We start from the raw sequence: 23113 nt of genomic DNA on the forward strand, positions 1-23113 counted from the left end.
TTCAAACCGTTGCAATATTCTAAAACGCAGGTAAAAGTGAAATTTGTTTCAAGTCAAGAACTTCAACAGAATGTATTCAAAGAATGTGTCCTATGATTGAGTCTGCCTCTCCACGGTGGCCGACCTGGATCGGGTTGCGTCAACTTTTTACCCAATTTGTATTCAAAGCTCAGGTCTCATATAAACAGGAAGTACAATGCAGCCATGGCGTCGGTAAGTCGGCTAACGCTAGCTGTGGGTAGCAACTCGTGCAATGTTTACATTTTGGCAAATTACCGTTAAATATTTAGGTAGTAAGTATGACGAAATAGCTAATGGCAGGTCCTGTTTGCAAAGTACCCATGAATGTACAGACAACTGGAGCACTTTGATATAGAAGAATGCAAGTTCTGCCATCCTAAGAAGTCTCTTTTTTCACCCTAGATTTGCAAAAACTCTTGCAAGACTCGTGGCCCAACAACCTAACCGTAAAGCCAATGTGGAAAATAGGACAATAGGACAATAGGACAAAGAGAATGTCTCTAATCGTAGGAGCCCCCTATTCGTTATTCATCTCTCTGTCTATATCTCTATATCTTTTGTCTCGCAGGGACTTATTTTTGTGTAAGAATGTTCTGTCCGAAAGTCCTCAAATGAGACATAACCACCAATGGTCCACCCTCATAAAACACCATGTTTCTGGTTAGAAGACAGTTTAAGAGAGCGAGTGGAAAGCTTGTACAGGAGTAGTTACAGAGCTTTGAGATTAGTGTGGTGTAGGTATAAAGCCACCCTAAATACAGGGCGCAGGCCTTCATTTAAACCATATATCTGACCCAAGTAACCATTATATGGCAAAGCGGTCAGTTCAGAAAGGCTGGTGTATTCGTGATGTAAATATCCTCTCCCCTTTTTGAGGACTAAGCTCTTCATGTGATACATTTGAATCAAACATTTAACGCCTTCAACAAACCACCAGACTGTAAACACACGGTAACGGGGGTGACCCGAGGTGAAACTGCTGTGGAGGCAGAAGGTCGATGTGCTTCGACGTGATCATACAGCACAAATAGTTGCAGCTTGTACTGATGACATCTGACAGGAGTTTGCAGGTGTGTGCGTTTCTGTTTGCTAAGTGTCTCCGTCTATCAATGCTGCCGCTTGTCTGAGTTACATAAGGGGCCTTTTTTGAAACGCGAATGCAGATATGGACCAGCCGTGTCTCTTCTTTAACTCTATGCTCTATCTAAACAGCAGAAGATGAAGGCTGATCTTCTTGACAACTATGTTGCACGCTGGACGATTATAGTCAAGTCCAGCATGTTAAGATGGTCCAACTTAACGCCTCAGAATGTGACAGGGTGTCAGATGTGGCTACAATATTCGCCTTTTTTGTTTATTGCGCTAAAGCCAACTTTTACTGGGCAGTTAATGGAAGTCTGCCCCCCAGTGGAGCAGCCATATGACAGCTTATAAAAGACAGCTGCCATTTTTGGCCCTTCTTGAGACGAGATGTTCTTCACTGTGGATCATATTTGACAGTAGCAATATGTTTTTGTTTTTTTTGTAATTAGGTCACATATGAGCTGCTTTTCCACAGACTATTCTCAATATATGAAACACCTCAGTGATATCTCACCTTGTACTTGATCACCGCTTCCGTGAGAGGTTAACGTTGGTTGGTTGATGAACTATCAAGAGTTCCCTTTTTAAATTTTTGAAAAAGTCGAGAAAGTACAATATCTCATGCTGAAATTGGATCTTCTTAAGGTGCTAAAGATCTGATTTGGGAGTTGTACTTTCTCAAATGTAATAAAATACAAATTTTGAAGGGAGAATTTCACAGTATAGCAAGTCCACGGGAGGCAAAAATCACACTTGTACACTAAAGCCAACTGGTACATCCTGTAACACCTGATTAATCCAAAATAACTACTGTTTTTACCTGGAGTTTAGTGTTCATTCTTTTCTTTAATTGAACATGTCCAATGACAAAAAGCTGGAACTTTCTTGCCAGAGCATCACTTGTATCGCCGGTGCAGGAACGAGTCAGCTTTTGTTGCACATCCGGTTCCCTCGTCTCAAAGTCAATGGGTTCATTGAATTGGTTTTTGGTAACTTGCCTGAAATAAGGTCTGTGGTTATTACGACGTTGTGAGATTTTAAAATGATGTTCTACGATATGAAATGCATCAATGTAAAAAAAATAAATCCCTGAATGAATTTCAGAACTTTACGTGTCTTTAAAAAGACGGTTGCATCGCACCGACTAGTCCGGCTTATATACTCACACTCACGCGACCGCGACGAAGTTACTTTATAGTCTAACGTTATAGTTTCCAATTGCGCTTCAAGTGCAAATTGGTGTTCGTTTGTGGAGATTATAATTGCTGGTCTTGTGGGCCAAACAAAATACGACAGCAGCGCTCTTGACTGGCAAGGTACCGAAAACCAACTGACATGCAGAACCTTGGGCTTCTGGGAACCTCTGTGGGTCCGCCAGTTAAGTTTAGTTTTTTTAAATGAATAAACTTACATAATAAAGACACAATTAGCGATTGAATAAGTAGACAAAAAAAAAGTGGAATATGGAATAATATTATTCATCATTTTTGATTGGCTGGTTACATGAAATAAATACAATAATCTTAATAACTTTTCAGTAACAGATCATTAATGTCTGGCCCAACCCTGACCTGTGGAGGTGCAGACTGGGTTCAGCGGTTGCCCACCTGTTGACCAAAATGTCCCCTAGACTCCCAGGCTATTAAAGAACCACGACTACACACAACACAAGTGATTACACCGTGTGCCTTCTCTCTTCATCATTTGTCTCAGGAGCACTTTTTTCTTTTTTCCCGCTCTGACTCTACTCCTTCTGGAAATAGCGGACTCCATGTAAAAAGGATTCAGAGCACAAGAATTGTAGGCGTGAAAACTTTCCCCCTCGACTTTCCCTCCCCACCCACGGCCAATAACAGGGCCGGCTCTAATGTATGGACTCCTCTGATTTGCCCGGGTTTCCTGTCCGTGGAGTGAGTGACAGCCTAGGAGGGGAGAGGGGGGGGGGGGGGGGGGGGGGATAGAGAGAGAGACTTTTTTTTGTTTTTTTTTCTCCCTCTCTGTGTGTTGCCCCGTTGGACTTGAAGGGGGCTCTACGTGACGACCGAAAGAGTGGGCAACACTTCTGAACGGAGGCGCAGCGGTGCAGGACAGTTCAGAAACGCAGCGAGGAGAGGAGCAGTGCGGGAGAGACGGGCGCCCATCCGTCAACTAGCTGGAGGAACGCACACCAACAAACCCTTATGGCTGCTTGAGAAATAACGATACACCCCCCCTCCCCCTTTTTTCTCTCTTTCTCTGGGACTTTTGGCTTTTTTTTTCTTTTTTTTCTTTTTTTTTTTTAGTTTTTGTCCTGACTAGCTGTTGCAAGTCTAATTAGTTTCTCCAAGTTGCAAAAGAAAAAAGGTGAATCCACTTGCCGTGGACGTCTCTGGCGGTCATGGATACCCATATAAGGTGGAAAGTTAAACGGAGGATAAGGGACGCCCAAATCACTTTAGCGGTGATTCTGCTTTTTGTCACATCGCAAGCCAGTTCAGGTAAGATGCAGCTGTGAGATCTGCGCGTGCAGTTTTGGAGCAGAAAACAAAAAACAAAAAAGTTTTTCACTGTGATGACCGCCCCTCCTCCTAAACGCATCTTTGTGTCTTTTTTCTTTTTAATGTATGCAGCTTGGTCCGCTTGAAAACTATGGGACTTGTCAAAAAGTGTATCAAAAGACTCGAGGAGGTTTTTTCTTTTGAGAGAGGCTCATATTGAGCTGTGTCTGTGGGGAACTGGTACTCTGCTGCAGTGAAGTTGTGCAAAAATGTTTTGCAAAAAAAAAAAAAAACATCCAGCAGCTGATAAATATATCGATCTAAGGCATAAATAAGCGTAATGGCTTGTTGTGGCAAAGTGTACATGCATAGGATAGTGAAAGGGTTAACTGCACACTGTGTCCCTGAATTACAAATACTATGTATTTTTCAGATGTCACTTGAAGAAGATTTTTTGGGAATTTTACAGACTTGTTATTAATCTGTAATTGCAACTTTTCTGTAGAGCAGCTCAACAAAGTTTATCTCTATTTTTATTATTTTTTTTATTCTAACTGATGAGAGGTGTGAGCATAACTTTCATGAGAAGGAGGGACTGCAGCTCATCTGGAGTGGTAGGGTGGAGCCGCCTCAAAGACTGACATCAGAACTACAGTTTCTGAAGCACAAGGCCCTTTACTTAGGCTCTAACCCCCCCCCCCATATAGCTCATGAATTGCATTCTACAAATTCTCCACATGCTTCTCTCGGTAACGGTTATATAACTAAGAGTGTGAAAATATGAACGTAAAAGTTTAGCGTGCCTCTTAAATATCCGTTAATGAACCCAGTCTGCGTTTAAGGCTGGAAGGAAGACGGTTTCTTTTATCATTAGACCCTTCTGTGTGGTGCTGTTGTGTCCCATGGGTGCTCAGAGGTCACGCAGCGCTGTGGTAGTGGGTCCGGGGGTCTGGCCTACATGTATTATTAGCACCTTAAGGCTGCCTGGCATGGCTGGTGGTCTGCTGTCTGCCGCGGGGGGCTCTGACACTGGGCTTTGAGGTGAACAGGTGGTTTCTTCCGTCTGCTTCACGGACACTTAGAAAGTGTCCAGGACTGTGCTGATGGTGTGGATGTGACCAAGTCAGACGCTCAATTTGAAGCTCCAGTCGGTCCTCACTGTTGAAGATGATTGTAATAAAAAGCAGATGCAGCTGAAGTGGCTTTACAAGCTCATATATACGGGCTGTCCTGTTAAACACATACAGGATTTACTGCAGCCTGTTTATTTTCATGTTGCCTATAAACAGTGAGTGATAACCGAACACAGCTTTGGTCACTTTATAACGGTTACATCCATATCTGGGTCATTTTTTTAATGATGGAGGAGATGGACTTGAGTTTTGGTGGGACATAAAAGAAATTAGGACTGAAACCATTTTGATGCCGCAAGCTGGATCAGATCAGCTCATAACTCCGATAGCGAGCGACCGCGGTCTCTGTCAGGGATTCTTAAGGGGTCTGGTGTAATTCCTGAAGCTTGACATAGTGGGAAAAACTCGGTGACTGGCAACACGCCACCTACAGTTTAGTTTTATTTGACATGCAACTAATAACTGTGTTCTCCAACTTTAACATTTTCACTTTTATTCATCTTTTTGATCATTTCAGTTCAGTTTAAGCATTAAATATAGCATTGGATTAATGGACCAATGTGGATTTATGATAAAATAATACATTTCCGTACGTGCCTTCCCCACACAAACGCTAATTGCAAACACTTAGCGAGTTTGTCAGCAGTAAAAGATTAATTTTGACTCAAGCCACATGACCTCTTAGCCTCAGGGAGGACCTGCGTTCAAGCTTGTAGAGGCCTGCCAAACACACCAGCACTGGTTATCTGGGACCTGTCAACTCTACACACAGTATACTTGCATTCAAATGCAGGAAAGGTTGGGGTAAACTAAAAGGAACTATTCGTTGTCTGTTTTGTATTCAGTTATTTGTATTTGAATCATTAGATATAGTAGGTAAATGTGAGATTATTACATTCCAGTGAATTTAAAACAAACGTGATTGGGCAGCTATAATAAAACCGTAGACACAGATTAGAGAGCTGCTGTTACATGTTTGTTAACTGTTTCATATAATGATGCTTTTGTATAGTATATAGTAAATACTATAGCAGCTTTATAAAGCTGCATTCATGCTGGTGATGATTCTTTCACCACCTGGAGGAAGCGGATCGACACTGACAATCACATGATGAAGTTCAATGTGTTAGCGAACAGCTGCCTCTTTACGCATGCAGCAGACACAAAGCAACATTAGCATTCACTTCTGTCCACCTGGTGAATGTCAGGTTAATGTTTTAGCTCCGTTTTGGTCTCCTCCCCTGAGGATCACATCCAGCTCTTTAGCAGAAGGGTTCCATTGTGCTAACGAGCTAACGAGTTGCTAATGTAGTCTGTGTCCTGGCAGGTGTTGGGCGGGCTGCGGTTGATTTACCTGAGCTTTTTTCAACGGAAAACAGCTGCCTTCTGATTTATATTCGTGCAAAAATATTAGTGTAACTTTAGCTCCAAGGTTGTACTGGTGTAATTAAAACGATAAGTCTGCAGTTCATTGTAGCTTAGCTCGTTAGCCTGTTAAATGGTTAGCCTGCCTAAAATTGCATAGGCCTACTGACTGACAAACGATGAAGAGATATGCCTCCAGTGTTGCAGTACATTCTCAACACGTATGAATAAACATTTTTGTTGCACAAATCGTTTGACGTTGACAGCAACCTTAGGTTGAGGATAGGAACACTGAGTGAAGTCATGGTCCCCAGTTCATCTGTCCTTGGCATTAATAAAAGGAACCTTACTTTTAACCTATGCGACAAGTGGCATTAACAGGAGGCCTATAAGACATCAAGGTTAAGAATGAGAAGAGGGGTCAGAGTTCAAAGGTGCAGGTCAGGACTTTGGGATTGCCACTGCTGTCAGGTTTACAGTTTCATTGCCTGAAGAAAGGAATTCTTGCCGTTGAAGCTCCACTGCTCCTCGCATCAGTAAATTCTCCTCTGAGTCTTGGAGTCTCCGTGTCGAAGGCATTATGCTCTCGGGTTATCCGTCCGTCCCATTGACTTGAACGCAGTGTCTCAGGAATGCCTGGAGGTGAATTTCATTACGTCTCGCACAAACCTCCACATGGGCATATAGGATGTACTGATCAGAATATGGTGGTCAAAGATCAAGGTGACTGAACATTCTGATGCTAGTTATGAGAATTTCACACAAATATCTAATAGAATGAAATGATGGCGTGAGGACATTTCGGACAGACGTGGAAGCAAGGCGGTAATTCTAGTTAAGAATAGAATCTCTGCAACAATTTTCATCTTGTTGGGCTAAACAGTCCCATTGGCATCTTTAGCCTGAGATGCAGAATTTTAAGCTGATTTAGGCGCTTTGTCTTTCTTGCTTTTAGCTAGTTGATGTTTCCAGATGTCTGACTGAATAGCATCCATTTAACTGTAATAGACACCCTGGCCTCCTAGTGGGGGACCTCGGTTGCTTTGTAGTTTAAAGATCGGCAGACCCGCTGTAGACCAAATCTACCTTCTTCCCCAAGTGGTTTCCTTTGTGTTTTTTGCTGAGTTGCTTTTTCTACTTAGTTTCCCCAATCAATGAACTCTTTTCATAAATCGTAGAAAATCTGTTTTGACTCTTTGCGCCGTGGTTTGTTATCATTAATTAACCAAACGGTTTTTTATCTGTAACAAACATCCACGCAGGACCAGAACCTACCCGCGTCGAGCACTTTGGTCATCAAAAATACTGAAATAACATTCTTTGAATACCTTGTGCAAATGAAAACAAGGATGGATTTTGGCCAAAGCTACTGATGCTAATAGAGGGCAGTAATGAAAGGACCACTGGATGTGCTAAGGAATAGAGAAATATGGTCATAATTCAAGAGTTAAGCTATATATATAGTAGGAGTTGGCGTTTGTTTTACCCTTATGCACATTTGAAAGGAATAAAAAGTTAGCCTTGCTGTTTTACTGAGCGCCTTCACATCTGGATTCGATAAGTTCCATTGTGCTGTCTGCTAAGCCCTCCAAAAACCCAGAAAAAATGTCTTCCAGATGTTTTCTTCCCATTCTCGGTGGAACAGGGGACCGTGAATAAAAAATATACTGTTGCATTTTTTAAAAGAAAATACACCATTCTGTGCTGGTTTTAGAGAAAAATTCCTAATGGAATCGGCCCCCGACTCCTGCAGCCTTATAGCAGTGTTTGTAAAAGTAATAGCAGCGTGCGTGCCTTGCATCTCAGCCAGGTTTGCACATCCGAGGTCATTAAAAGGTTCTTTTTGTTAAGCCAGCCAACTTTATGACAGGGTTAAAGGTTGAATACAGCTGGCCTGCAGCTTTTTTTCATTAGTCTCTGTATATCTGGACAGCTCTTCTTCTAAAAGGAATTTATACGGATATGTAAATTGTGCCTTTTTGTCACTGTGCGTAAAGTTATTCATGAGGCCAATTAAAAGCCTATATAGGTGATTGAATCCATGCAAAATCTATCAAATTGCATAACTTCTGACGGGCTTCATTCGTACATTTTGGTTGTCCTGAAAGATGCTATAGAACCAAGGTCGTTCTAATTTTGTGAATGTCAGTCCCATTCATTTATGTGACTGAACCAAAGGAAGAAGATACAGTATCACACTTATTTTTAATTTGTCTAATCGGTTATTGTTGAGATATGTCAAAATCAAACTTAAAGATGAGATGCGGATACAGATGAGCCTCATGGCAGCCGTGAGGCTCGAGACACCGGCATCACCCGCTCCCATCAGTAGTCATGTAACATGTACTTCTCTCCTGGGGTCTCAGCATGTCCTTAATTACTCACCTTTAAGTGGCAATCCTGAGGTCATGTCCGACTCAATCGGATAAGTGGCGGTGAGAAAAAGTGGCTTCTTGTGTGTGTGCCTCCTATTGCCACGGCGCTGAGGAAGGAATCTGAGTTAGCTGGACTGTGGAGAAAAGCAGTGACCCTGCAACTGCATGTGCCACTTCAGCCTGTAAATGAGCGCTTTGTGGAAAGGACTCTGTAAATCAGCTCTGATGCCTGATAACAACATATGCAGGGCGAGTTTTTTGACACCGTGTCAGTGTTAAGGAGAACCTTTGTGCAGCACAAATAATGCATTATTTGCCATATCCTAGACAGTATATCATTTATTCCTTTCCAGACTAATTTAGGGTCAAATAATTGTTTTGAACAGCTCAATGGTCCTCTGTATTAACGACACAGCTTGCTTGATTTGACGCCAGATGCAGATGGTTTTCTCTTTAGGTGTTGCTGGCCCAAAGCTAGAAACTGCTAGAAAAACCCAGGCAGAGATGGATCATTTGTTCCCTGAGAAAAAAAAAGAAAGGGGAACAAAATGGAGGCGCTTGTGTTTTAAAAGTCAACACAGACACATCAGTGTAAATGTTGGATGTGCTACCTCATGATGCAACTCCCACTCCTGGATTTGATTTTTCACAGTAGGCTTTGTTGCAGCATGCAGTGCATGGCAGAGTGAGAGGCTCACAAGCCGAGTGTTCACTTCAGCTGGGGGAACAGTGCTTTTCTCTGTAATGGGGTATTATAATCATAGAGCATGGAAAGCAATGTATGACTCATCCTTTCCGACCCCATTCCCCCCTTTCCCCAGCCCGAGCTTAGCCACAGCCTGGGCTGCAGGAATACTGAGTGTAAGCATTTCTTTCCTACTCGGGGAATTACAAAGGTTTCTGGTCACTCCAGGAACTTCGCTGTTGTCAGATGTGCTCTATTTTTACTTTACTAGGTGATGAAATAAACATCAAGCCATTAAATCGGCATTAACTCGAGCCTCAGACTTTCTGATTATTCAGCAGTACTTTGTAATTATTTGGTTTTGTCGTAGCGAAGGACCGATCTTGAGTTTCACCGCAAAAACACTGGTTTGTGCCGAAGCGAGCTGAAGGAAATGCATTCTACGAATGAAGAACGCTGAAAGTGTTTGAGCAAACACCGTTACCTAGAAACTACCGTCACGTAGTGCTAATTTGCATCACTGAATTGACAAAACCTAAAGCTCCCATGATATAGAAAGTGATATTTTAAAGTGGCCGTTAGGACTCCCATAAGATGGTGATCTCACACTTATACGATCACCGGGAGAAGAGCCGCTAAGCTCTGCGTAGTTGACACTCACAGCGACGCTGTGATTACAGATGTGGAAGAGAGGAAATGCCGACCCATGAGAGCAGAGTGGACTCTTTCAGGAGGGGTGCTTAAAGAGACAGGCGCTAAAACAGAGTGTTTCAGACAGAAGATGAACACAGGGACATTCAGACAGATGGTATGAGAAAAGTATTGTTTTTTTTTTTAACATTAAAGCATGTAAACATGTTCCAGTAGAACCCCAAATGTTATGTATGAATCTTAAAATGTCCCCTTTAACGACGGTTACGCTTACGCACTCGCCGCACGTGGTTAAGTTTAAGGAAAGGCCGCTCTTTGTTTACGAATTGAAAAAGTCCAAAAAATTGACTGTAACGAGTGACCGAAACCACGATCTTTTCCTACGCTTAGCTAACTTTTGTCGTGCAAGTCTTAAGTGTCAAAGTCCTGAACTTTGTACGCATGAAAACCCCCCCCCCCCAAAAAAAAACGCACAGGGAGCACAACCCAGCTGATGATGACTTAGCTAAAGTAGGCTACTGTCAGTCTGGCAATTCATTCTCACCGTAACTTCTGTTCACCCACAGGGGGTTGATGTTTCTCAAGTGCGACTCTGGTTGAAGTGTCGGCAGGAGATGAATTGACGGTTGAATTGGCCACTCCCGGCAGATTATTTGGCACCGCATGATATGGCAAGCTTCCCTTACCCCAGGCTGCAAATACAGTATGTTGTTATTATCAGTGGGCGTTATTATCACTTTCACAGAACCTCTGAATGTTCCCTTTATTTTTCCATGTTTGCGATGTCACTCTTTCCACGCCTCGCTGAAGCTGTCTAGTACTTCTTTTTTTTTAACCTTTGCCCATCCTTTCCCTTTTCAAACACCGTCGACATGATTGCTTGTGCGTCGGAAAAAACGGCTGCTTTTGATGCATCGCCTACATTTCCTTCCTTTTTTGTCTCACGTCGGCAGTATTCAAGCGATCCCTATTCTAATGAAGCGTTATCACTCTAGAAGCATTACGAGATTTTAAATCAGGAGTTTGATTGTTTTAGTTGCAGGAAAAATATCCTTGTAAATCATTTTAGTGTCATTCAGTGCTGTCATCTGCTCTTGTTGCTGCATGTTTATGTCCGTCTATTGATTATGTGGACTGGGTAAAAACACTCAGTCACTAATGATGCTGAAAATGTTCCTTTGTGAGAGTACATTGCATATTTAGATTGATTCCCAAGTGTTGAAAAATTGTGCCACTTAGGTTTTGAAAGGCCTTACTTGTGTGTGTCAGCGCAGGATGAAAAGGGAAAAAAAGCTTCATTGTTGTGGATAATTTCATATTTATTAGATTCAGTGTCATTGTTCTGTGTGTTTGGGTGGTGGAATATTGGGTTGGGTGAGGGGAAAATGGTTCTCCAAAGTCAGTACTGCGGGGACCTATTTCATCATAAATTTCTCAGCAGTCACCCATCAGAACCATATCTGCTGTGGGAGAGACAGAATGAGGAAAAGATAAAACACAGGCAGAGGGAACTATAGCTGCTAATGGAGGCTGGAAAAACAAACAGAATGAAGACGCCGCAGCCGACAACACTACAAAGGGTGGGATTAGAAGAAAAAGAGATAAAAGGACGGTGATGAAGGCCATCGCACAAGCGCCTCACATAAAGCATTCACGCAGCTTCTGACTGTGAAATGAGCGTTCAGAGGTGCGCATTGGAATCTTGAGTCAGTTTTTCCATCTTAGCCTGTGGTGGACGGCAGACAGTGATTTATCCTCAGTGCTGTGAGCTGCAGCGTGGAGACAGTGAAGTAAACCATCTGGTATTCCCCCTGTTAAAGCAATAAGAGTCTGACTAAAGCACGGAGAGTACAGAGTATACAAGAGGAGCTCTGGTCAAAAAAAACTGTTCTCTGGATCATCTTTCAGGACTGTGTGTGTGTGTGTGTGTGTGTGTGGATGTAGGGGTCGATATGCACGACTATATCTGCAGTTTCTGGGTGGATTTCTTTCGGTCTGTCTTTGCATGCCTTTCGGTCGGACTGCTTATCGTCTCTTGTGTTTTCTAAATCTTGATCGGTGTTTCCTGTAATTTTGCAATCAGAGGCTGGGTTTAACCTTTGACAAATCTCATTATGAATGAGTCAGAGTGGGTTGATCTTGACCGGGCAAGTAAGGGCATTCGATGTATCAAACTAAAAGCTCTCGCTCTTCTCATTTCCGTCTTTGCCTCTTCCTTCCTGCCGCTGCTTTCATGTGCAGCTCTCGGCCCCGGTCACTGGGTCAGTGTCCTGAAACGTCTGGGCCGAAGCTGTCAGATAAAAAAGAAACGTAACGGATTACTGGCATGTGAGGTCTCTTCACTTTAGTCGTGTCGGCGTAAACACTGTCCTCAGTTGAGAGTTGTCACCTAAAAAAAGTAGCATTTAACGGAGCAGCTGTGCTTTTTGCTGAACAGCGCAGAATGTGACCACAAGCTGGTAATAGGCAAGAGTAGAAGTACTGTAGTAGGAGAGTCAGTGAACTGACTCATGACTGTCAGTTACTCAGCAATATCTGGGTAAAGTTTGCCAACATTGGTCTCTGGTCATACCAGCCCACGTAAGGCTGTAGCAGCAAAACCCCTGTGTGTATTGAATATAAATGATTAAGAATCATTTCTGAACTTTTGTCGGTGCAACTGGGTTCGATCCTCACTGCGAAGCTCACGTGTGGAGGATCAGTGATGAGGTGTGTGAGATAGCTTAGCATCCTGCTGCCTGAAATCCCACTCAGTTCTGTGCTGGCATTAGTTTACTCATGTGTTGCATGTCTGCAGTAGACTTGTATGTGTGTGTGTGTGTGTGTGTGTGTGTGTGTTCTCCCACAGGATGTCCATGCAGTGTATATAATGCGTTCAATCTAGCAAGCGTAATGCCCGCGGTATGATTTCCAGGTCTGGTCACATGACACCCAGAAGCAACAAGTTAAGGTCAATGCCGATGGTTCCGTGTGTCTTCGGGTTTTTTTTGTTTGTTACAGCACTCTTGGACCTGATGTCCTGATGCTTTTAGTACTTTGTAGTAGCAGAGGAGGGACACGTTAATGCACTTTCAATGGAATAAACTTTAACACTTAAGGGGAAAAGGATCAGAGGCATCGCTTCACACTGTGGTATTGAGTAGGCCTTGTTTCAGGATCCAGTTGGCGCACCATCTCAGCCAGAGGTTATGCTAGACCAAATAAGTCTGTAGCTGCAAACCCTCGATTGTGTTAAATTGAGCCAGAGCATTTTATTATGAACTCCACTAATAATTTGCGAGAAGATAAATGTCTTTCTTATTTTTTTTTTATTGCTTTTAGTAATTAAAAGTCAGGGCCTTAATTGGAGCCAGCTGCATACAGTTGGCTTCTATTTAAGTTTTATAACAGAATCAGGTGAAATGAAAAAAAATAAATAAAAAAAATGTGTCTCGCACCCTCCCATGTCTGTGATGCGCTCTAGGAGGGGGAAGTCTCTTTTTGGGCATTCTTGTTTTCGGCTGTGCTGGTTTCCAAAGAGAGGCAGGGTCCTCTTTATGGCTGCTAATTACTCCCTGTCCTCAGCGCCAGGTCAAGCATGCGCCTGGAGAGTCAGGCCTCACTTCAGGAAGGGCTGGAGGAGGATGGGGGGGGGGGGGGGGGGGGGGGGGCAGGGAAAGAGGGAAGAATGTTAATCCCTCCCCCCCCTCCCATGAAAAAGTCCTAATTCACTGGTCCGGCACCCCTCCTCCTGTCATATGAAATGGTGCCGTCTGGAGTCGCACAAGTGTTGTTGCAGAATGTGTGTATGTATGTGTGCATTTGTGGAAATTGAGGGTAGATGGATCGGTTAGGGGAATGGGATCCACCACGGTTTTGGCACCGAGCCGAGAGCCGGATTATGAATCTGGCACTCGAGCTACTGTGTAGAGAAGGAGAGGAAAAAAAAAAAGGTAGGGAGGGGGGGGGGACGTTTGCAAAAACCACACCAAGCCCACTTATCTCTGTAACAGTCGGTTGTAAAATAGTTAAGTGTCGCCACGCATTTTGAAATAATTCACACATAAACTACTGGTACTTTTTTTTTTATGAATTCATTACCTTTCTACTGTGCTGCGACCTCATCCGGCCCATGTCTGACAAAACAAACCCATAAAAGGCTGAAGGCAAAAGTCAACCGCTCCTCTTTTATCACATCGCATCAAAGACACAGCGCTGCGCTCGCTAATTTGTACGAGACCTACCTGAGAAGACGAGGGTTTCAGAGCAACGGTTGAGTTGCGTCGACTTTTATTTACTAAGTCTACTTTGCAGTAATCCTGTGTGACACTTGAGTCACAGCCCAGATCCTCAACATTCAACCCTCCTTCAACATGTTGTATCCTAGTCTCGTAGTTGCATTTGCTCGTGGACACCAGAGGCCCTGTGGACGATCGGAGCATCGCAGGCATCCGAAAATAGCTCTCCAGTGTGTTCACGGAGCTAATGTGTGGATAACATGAGAGGCAAAGGGACGGCGATGTTGTCATTTACGCGAGAAAAAGCCTCCAAAGAGCCTAAAAGGCTGCATTGTATTGACAGTATTGCTTCTTTTTTTTGCCTCGCTCCGTCACATGGAATTAGTAAAAGCAGCAGAAAGGTGACGGCCGACCGGCAGAGAGCAAATGTACACAGGACCGTGTCATATAAACAGTTCCTGTGTACCCTGCCTCTTGGATGTGAGGGGCTGTGGTCGGAGAGGGGGGGGGGTAGTTTTAGCATTGCGGTGCCAGAGGTGTTGGTCTCTCCAGGGATCTGCCGTGCTAAGTGGGTAAACATCTCGGCTTAACAAGGTGGGACTGAGACTCGTAGGATGCGGTCGGGACAGCTTCCGCTGGAAGGTCGACCGCCGGTGACAGAAATCCATGAATGAAGGTGCGCAAGGACATGAGAAAGACGGAGGGAAACCGAGCTGATGATGTTTCTCTCTGAGAAAATGTCTCTTTGCATTAGGCGAGTCATGGGCTTTATTGGGAAAGGCATTTGCTGCTCCCGTGATGGGTTTCCGATAGGTCTATTATTTAGCAGCTGGCGTCTTGACCGAGATATATTATGCTATCCTTTCACCTTCCTCCTCTTTTCCTGTAAGCTGCTAATTGGCCCTCTCCACCTGGCTCACCTCCGGATGACCCAGAAGAGGCCCTGTGGCCGCCTTCAGATCAATCACGGGATCTAACAACTTGGGTGGAAAAAAATAAATATAACTGGGGGGGGGGGGGGGGGGTTTCGGGTGAGGAAAGAGGACTATGGAAAATGGAGATGAGAACGTGGAACGGTTTTGATGACATGACGGGGCTGATTGATGTGAAGGAAAAGAGAGGTTATCAGGTTTGGAACAAGGGGCATCCCGATGACGACGACTGTTTCCTTCTCAAAAAAAAAAAAAAAAGCGGCTGATCTTCATGGGATTAGTTTGTGTCAGTGTGGATTAGCAAAAGCAACACTCCTCAGCAGGGGTCGTGACACAGTTAGCATCGACTGGATGCTCCCCCCCCCCACCCACCCACCCCTCCTTTTTCCTTCTTTCCCTGTGGTGCTGAGCTGGCGGTTACCACGATGCTGTTATTGTTATTATGACAGCCATATTGTTTTGATGTTCCGTGAATGTAGGCTGCTATTGCCCAAAGGAACTCATTTAAATAATCTATCACGATTTGTGTGCTGTTGTCATCTGTAGAGTAATGAAATGGCTGTGGCCTGACGGGAACATCTAATCGCTCCGCTGCCGGTGTTTATCTGTTTTTGGGGACAGACTTGACAAATAGCTTTTAAGAGCAAGACCGGCATTGTGAGCACCTTTTGCACACAAAAGTGACACTGAAACTATAGCTAATGTGCTTCCATGTTGACAGGATGAAGTACTCTTACACCTCTACGAGTATTACGATAATATGAGGTAAGATATGAAGTGTCACCATCAGAGTCTCTGGCAGCAGGGCCTTACGCAGTGGTTGTGTCCATATAAGGAAATGGGGAAGCTGTGTGTAGAAGGGAGAGACTACGCGAAGATGAGATGCAGGAGATGGAAAAGGGAGGCTAAGGCTTTGACAGTCTCAGAATCACAGACTAGCCCCGCATGAACGTGGTCAACCGTCGGCAGATCTTAATACTGCGGCTCGGGTTCAATGCGACATATAAGCTCCATCATTTTAGACAGCGGTGTTTAATCGTTCCGACAATTAAGCTATTTCCCTGCCTTGTAATGGGCTCCGTCTGTGATCGATAGTTTTATTTCCCATGGGAATAATGTGCCGTTGGATGTTGGCGGGTCAGAGGGAATCGCTGGAAGTGTCGAAGCAGACTCCTGTGGCTTTTAGGAGGGAAACATTCGCGGCTCTCTGAGCAAAAGGGCAACAACTGTGAGCTGTTGCTTTTGGTCAACCGTGGTCCTTGTTAAACACGTATTAAATAAAAAAACGCTTTAAGTGACACTTTATGCGTCTCTCATATTGGTGACTGAGAAACCGTTAACTGCCTGTGGGTGCCTCAGCGACACTGATTTAGAATTTAAAGACGCTCTAGCATGATTTCTTGATTGTTAATATCCGGCATGAGTCTGGCCAAGAGAACAATGCTCCGGATCGATGACGCATTCAGGACTATGCTATTCTAAATCATGTAGTTGTAATAATTGTACTGTATCTCTCATCTAGCGTCCGCCAGCTAGACCAAAATTATTGCCAAAGTTGTTTTAGCAGTTGTCTCCAAAAGTTAAAAGTCTTATTAAAGTTTATATGATTATTAATAAAGTTACAGTCTACAATGTAGGCGTTGGAATTAAGCAGATGTATGCTTTCCTGGGTGTTTATCAGTTTTATAGTGAGTCTTCTTTTCAGTTTATTGTTGGCCTTCACGCCCCTTGTAGACAAATAATTGATAACGACGTAGGAGACATTTTCGACTCATGACGGATCATTTTGAGCGTTCGTAACGGAGCCACATTTCCCGATCGTTCCGACAAATGATTCCGTACACCGTTGCGGAGCGCTCAGAGAGGAGCTCATTAAATGAACCTCCTTCATCACCTCATGGTGAGTGATGGAACATTTTCTGGCTGGTGGGGGAGTTTCCGTCTGTCTTCATTATGAGCTGACGACAGACAAAGCTGTCTATTTGTCGAGACCCTTCACCTGCTCGGAGGCCCCCGTCGTCCTGTGGTATGCACTTATATCAATATCAATAAAGTTATCTATTCGGCATGCTTAAATGCTGGACTAGGTTGGTTTCTGCAGCTGATGTGGCGCGGTGCTCGGATTAATATGTTTTCTGTCAGGCGAGGCACTACGGAGCTGTGTGCAGAAGAACAATTACAGCGTTTCGGTTTGGATAGCAGACTTCCTCCAAGACAGGAAAGAGTGGGCGGGCTCAGGAGAGAGATAGAACGAGTGAGATGAGAACATCCTGATTGGGGAAATCACCACGCACCAAATTTATCCGACTGAAATTCCATGTTTTCTCCTCGAAATGATCTACGCAGACATGTTTCAGACTGTTTAGTATTTGTGTGTATAAACTGTTATAAAGTGTGTTTGTATCTTATTTCACTTGTTGAGCAATCGAAGAAAGTCAGCCTACTGGGGAGTTTTTGCGATTGTGCTTTACACATTTTACTTTAACTCTTGGTCGCTTTGGTTGGGTCTTTGTCTCGTTGCTTGCATCATGCGATCAGACTTCAGTTGATGAGGACGAAGTTGTTTCCACCGTCACCGTACAGCTGTGGACGCACACGTGCGGCCAGAGGGTTCTTAAATGGAGACCTCTGTTTAAGAATGTCCACTTTGTCCTTTTTTTTTAATTGATCTGCGCTGCACGTGAGCCATGTGTAATGACATCCAGCTGGAGGTTGTTGCAGAGTGACGCAGAGTGTACAAACACTCCTTCGCTCTGCCCGTTCGCCTTTCCACGTTTCCCAGCATCCCTTTCACTCTCAGATGGATGGGGCTATTGAACGTTTTTTTTTTTTTTTTCTTTCTTTTTCCTCTGAACGGTGTGTGTGGTCTTTGTAGCCTGACACTGGGACTTCTGTACCTGTGTGTGTGTGTGTGTGTGTGTGTGTGTGTATATTGCTGTAATGTGCTTTTATGCTTGTCCGAGGGGTTTCCTTTGAAACTCCACATTCACACGACAACATAAAAATGCATCCAGCAGAATTCCACAGCATGCTTTTCGTCTTTGTTTTATTTCTTAAACTCCTGTGCTGTAAAATCCTTCTGCTGTTTGGTTAGCTCCCTCGCTTTAGTGTTTGCCCTCCTCTAAAACACCCTGACAGCTCCCATTCCTTATGTGACTGTCCCTATAGACATGACCCATTGTTCCTCCTTTTCCAGACTTGATGCTAATGGCTTTCACCGTGTAGCTTGTTGTGTGCGCATCTGGCTGCAGGAGCAGCTGTTTGTCCTGGGTGTTTTTTGGCATGCGAGGGTGCGGTCCAGGGTCACACCGCATGTCACATTGTTCTGACCCAGTGTACTGCTGCGGTGGCCCTGGTTACAGCCCGGGACGGCCGGCCTGAATGTGTGCTAATTGCATGGTTGCGGCCAAAGGAGGAGGCAATGGTAGGCTTAGCATCCCGGGGGAATGGATGGAAGGACGGGGTTCTTGGTATTCTGCAGCTGTAACCCATGATCATGGTGATCTATAAATGGGCTCATCTCTGTTTAGACAGCTAAAACCTTCTCTGAACCACAACAGTGGGATCTCCTGCTGAGTAACTAAAGCTGTTGAGTCAGCAAAAGACAGAAAATAGATGTCTTTGACAGACACATGTTCTGGGCTTTCAGAGGGTTGTATCTATATATAACCAAATGCATTGCAAATGTGATATTTGGGCTGTAAATTTGGACACAATTTAACTGCTTTTTTTAACCAATTAAAACATATCAATTAAATAGTTTTTCTCTTTTGTGTTTCTTTCTCCTCCCTGCAGCGGAACCAGCAGACCTCTTGAAGATTTTAGATTTTCACAGTTCACCTGAGGGTGTTAGAAAAACGACGGGTTTCTGCTCACATCGGAGGTCAACACAAGGACCCGATGTGGCTTACAGAGTATCCAAAGACGCCCAACTCAGCGCCCCCACCAAACAGCTGTATCCAGGTGAGTATCTGACTCAAAGCACGTCTTTTTTTTTTTACATTTTTATCTCCAGACTTCAAACAAACCAGGATCATTTTTTCCACACTAACTACTCCGGGTTAACCACTATGGATGTTTTTTTCTTGAACTTGTTGCCTTGCCATCTGGTTCGCTTTATGACCTTTTACCCCACATCATAGTAAACTTGGATTATAACATTTAAACGTGGCTTGAAAGCAATTTATATCTGCTCCCACCTAGCCTGTTCCTGTCCTTCCCCTCAAGGCAGCAGTTTTATTGGCTTCTGTAACTTGATTATTTACGTCAACTCTATCTTTGCTTTATGGGATGTCAAGCAAGGTATGCCTGCTGTTTCATACTTCACTCCCCAGCAAACTTGTCTCCCCCCTTATTAGAAAACATACTGTATGTCTGCAGCCTTTGTTGTAAGCCTTGTACGTGTAAAAGAAATATGAGCACATCTGGACAATTCTGGAAACCGAGTTAGTCCTGCTGCTCTTTCACACACACCCGAACGCTGAAGATAATTTTGGGATAGAAAAAGATAATGCACGCTAATCCCCCCCCCCTCTTTGAAAACACACCAGCCCTGTAATATTTGATGTCGTAGGAGGAACCTGACGAAGGAAAAGCAGTGAAAATAGGGGTGGAAGAGGGGAGGGAAGTCTGGGGTTCCACTTCTGCCTTGTTCTATTGTGCTGACGTGGCTTTGGGTTACTGCTGTATGGTGCTCTGCAGTAGTACTTTCCTCTCTTCCCCCCCCCCCTCTCTTTCCCTGTTTCTCTCCCTCCTTCCTTTTTTTTATTTTCCCCCCAAGTGCCTTTCTATTTTCCCTCTATCATTTCTCCGTGACCACTGCTGCCCCGCTGTGTCTGTCCCCCCCCCCCCCCTTTTGTGTTTCATCTAAACTTTGCTAGGCTCCCTTTCTGTTGTATTTCACAGTGCAGAAATTCAAAACCATAAGTCTCTGACCGAGACTACCGACTTCTGAAATTATCGTGAGTGCATTCCCAAAAAAAGCAAAAAACCCCCCTTTCCTGTGAGCTAATCTTCCACGAAGCTTAGATTGGACGGCAGCCCGACTCACAGCCTTTTGGAGATGTTGCATTGGCCTCAGTGGACCTTTGATCCGTGTCGTGGCTCTTCTTTGGGGCTTAGAGCGGAGCGAGAGAGCTCATGTGGCCTTGCGTGCCCTATCACGCTCTCCAATCAAATAAATACCGCTCACTTTGAAGCTCCAATGACAGCAGAGCCCATACGAGTCTCTGTTTAGACACACATGCCGTAATTATACATGCTACGATGGATCATCCGAAATAACAGTCCACGTAAAACAAACAGACCTGGAGGAGTTCACCATGTAGTCTTAAGGTGCAAACTGAATAACTAGCCGCACTGTGGCTTGCCGGAGTCTAGTCGGAGCGTCTGTGATGCGGTCCCTCTCTTGTCTCGACGTTAAGAAAATGTACAGCTAATACGTTCCAGAGGACAGCTAAACGTGTGAGCTCATTTTATCCATCTCCTTTTTTTTCCTTCTCCTTTTTAAGTGAGTTTGCTCCCGAGTTGTGACTTTGGCCCGAGGCCTTTGAGGTACAAATTGCCTAAATTATCATCACAGCATCCTGCCTCCAAAACGGTTTCGAAAAAAACCCGCCACATTTAGGAAGCAGAGGCATGCAGGCATGCTCGTTTTGTTCTAATGTCGGTAATAAAAACCACAGCGGCTCTGATTGAGAACACTCCAGTCCGTGACCCCATCACCACAGACGGTCTGTGATGATGTGTCGGAGGGAGGGGGGAGCAAGTGCAGACATGCAATCATTAGGCAAACATGTGGAAGGGATGATTCATTTGAAACCACTGAGCCACTGAAAACAGAGGAGTCCTGTCTTACCTTTACGATGTGACCGAGAAGTGAGGAAAACGGGGCAACGAAGCCGCCGGCCCTCCTTGACTTTTGCACCACACACTTTCCCCCACGTAGTAGTCTGTCCTCGCCTAGCAACTCTCTCTGTGTCCAGATCCATCTATGAGAAATAGCACGAGTTTAAATTATAGTGTTTGTGCAGAGGAGCTTTCCTACATTGTTTGTCACACTTATCACAAACAGCAAAGAGGGAATGGTGCTAGTGGCTAATACCGGTCGTTTTCTTTGGATATCTAACCAGATCAGAGACTGCTCTTGTTCTTAGCGATACGCCGTCACCGCTCATGATTCATATCCTATTGGCCTCCGGCAGTGCGAGGTGGGTGACATTGCCAGAAGTAGAAGGAGTCAGAGGTGGATCGGGAGTGTTGCTTCTCCTTTTGATCCGTCTGTGAACAAACAGAAAGACGTGTGGTTCTGTAGCTCCGGCTCGCTGCGGTTGAACCCCCCCCCCAAAAAAAATAAATCTCAGACTATTCTCAAGCTGCGGAGCTTTAGTCGCATGATGTTATTCGGGCCTTGAACTTGACACACTTACACCCCGAGTCCTACCTTTCCCCATTAGAGCCCCGTACATGAAAGACACACACATCCGTCTCCCTCTCTTTCACTCTCTTTGTCCATGTTTCCCATCCCTTTTTTGGGACAGGTACACTTGTTGTCTCTGCAGCAATGTGCAATCCCACTGGAATGCTGCTCTTCTCATACAGAAGGAGGGATTTGGACACAGCGATGACTGAATGACCAATTACAGGACACAAGGCTTTCTACCCCATTTACCTGCTTGTATGCGCACTGACAGACGGTGGAGAGGATCAGTCAAAGTGCTGGCATAGCTCCTACCCCTCCCTGACTGTTGTGGCGTTCTCAGTCAATGTAGATTCCCAATGCCTCCAATGTAAAATTGGAGACTCTCCATCTCTTGTAACTTTCAAATAAGACCTCTACCCAGAGAATAGTCCAAGGAAAATAAAAAAATACTTCTATCACACCTGAGACATTTTCTTAAAATAAAAAGCAACTTTAATTGGTTATTTAATCTAGAGGAAATTGGTGGGTTGTGCCTGGTTGGCGGGTCGCGATGTCTTGTCTTGTCATTTGTGTCCCTGACTTTTCCGGGACCTTTTGAGTCCGGCACTGACGATGGAGCTGCCGGTGTAAACTCCCAGGACTTCTGGCACCACAGCCCTCCCATTCCCACCATGTCCTCTCACACACATATACACACACACACACACACACACACACTAAATGAGGAACGAGGTATCTCTCATCTGGTGGCCCGGAGTAGCGGCTTGTGAGACACATTCCAGAGAAACCTGAGCGTTTCTGAATGACCCCCCCCCCCCCCCCCCTCCCTCCACACACACACACACACACACACACACACACACACACACACACACACACACACACTTTGCTATGAGGTCCTGAGGAGAGAGTAAGCAGGAGGAAAGGTCACAGACAAAAGAGATTGCTCTTTTTCTCCTCTTGTCGTCCTCAATTTTCTATTTTTCAATACTCCTCCTCCTCTCAGATGGAGGTCTCAGGGCATCTCAGCCCTCGTAGTGATGACAGGGAGGACAGGGCACACTGCATAAGCACAAAGATGAGAATCCCTGCTGCGTGAATGCTACTTCAATTCAATTCAGAGGCAGTTTTATTCTCAATTTCGACCCTGAGCGCTCCGAGTCGTTCCTTTCCGCCCTGCAACTCCCTCTTCCTCAGCGCCATGGCGTCTCTTTCAACCCACAGCTGATCCTCGACCTCCACACGAACAGCCTGTCCTGAGCCGGCGCCGAGTCATTGGGTCTAATGCAAAACAACTGCTATTACCCAGGTGTGCTGAATCATGAATCCCAATTTTCCGTTACCTAAAAGAAGAGCAAAAATACGAAAAAGATTGGTGAATCCTAGAAAGCGATGGGTTCTAACAGAATAAGAACACATCGTGGATGTGAATCTCTTATGCCTCTTTCTGCACGAGGCCCATTGTCTCTGCGACAGACACGGCTCATCCAACAGGAAGTAGTGACAATCCGTCCTTCATCTGGTTTTCTTTTCGCGTCGTCCTTTTTTTTTTTTTTTTGCATCATAACACTTTCCTTTCATACATTTCCGCCCCGCTCAAGTCACCAAACTCATCCGTACGACGGCGTTTTTTTTGAAGGGTTGTCCGTCTCTTCCTCTTCCCTCTTACGCCATCCTGTCGAAGCATCTGTCAATTAAAGCAATCTTCTCTCATATGATGCCAAGCTGAATTCCTGAGGGAGCGCACTGCCAA

General features: G+C 44.6%; 1 protein-coding gene across 1 annotated transcript in view; it reads left to right on the forward strand.

The window, feature by feature from the left end:
- Positions 1–3071: 3071 nt before the first annotated feature.
- The window catches only part of col5a1 (procollagen, type V, alpha 1), a 66374-nt gene continuing 46332 nt past the window's right edge, over positions 3072–23113 (forward strand). The window contains 2 exon segments of the mRNA XM_068706620.1: positions 3072–3581; positions 18735–18902. Of these exon segments, the coding sequence (XP_068562721.1) occupies positions 3482–3581; positions 18735–18902 (268 nt within the window). The 5' untranslated portion in view covers positions 3072–3481.

The sequence above is a fragment of the Cebidichthys violaceus genome, unplaced genomic scaffold, assembly GCF_023349555.1.
Source record: "Cebidichthys violaceus isolate CVI_PGR_0920_01 unplaced genomic scaffold, fCebVio1.0.p SCAF_12, whole genome shotgun sequence".
NCBI lineage: Eukaryota > Metazoa > Chordata > Actinopteri > Perciformes > Stichaeidae > Cebidichthys > Cebidichthys violaceus.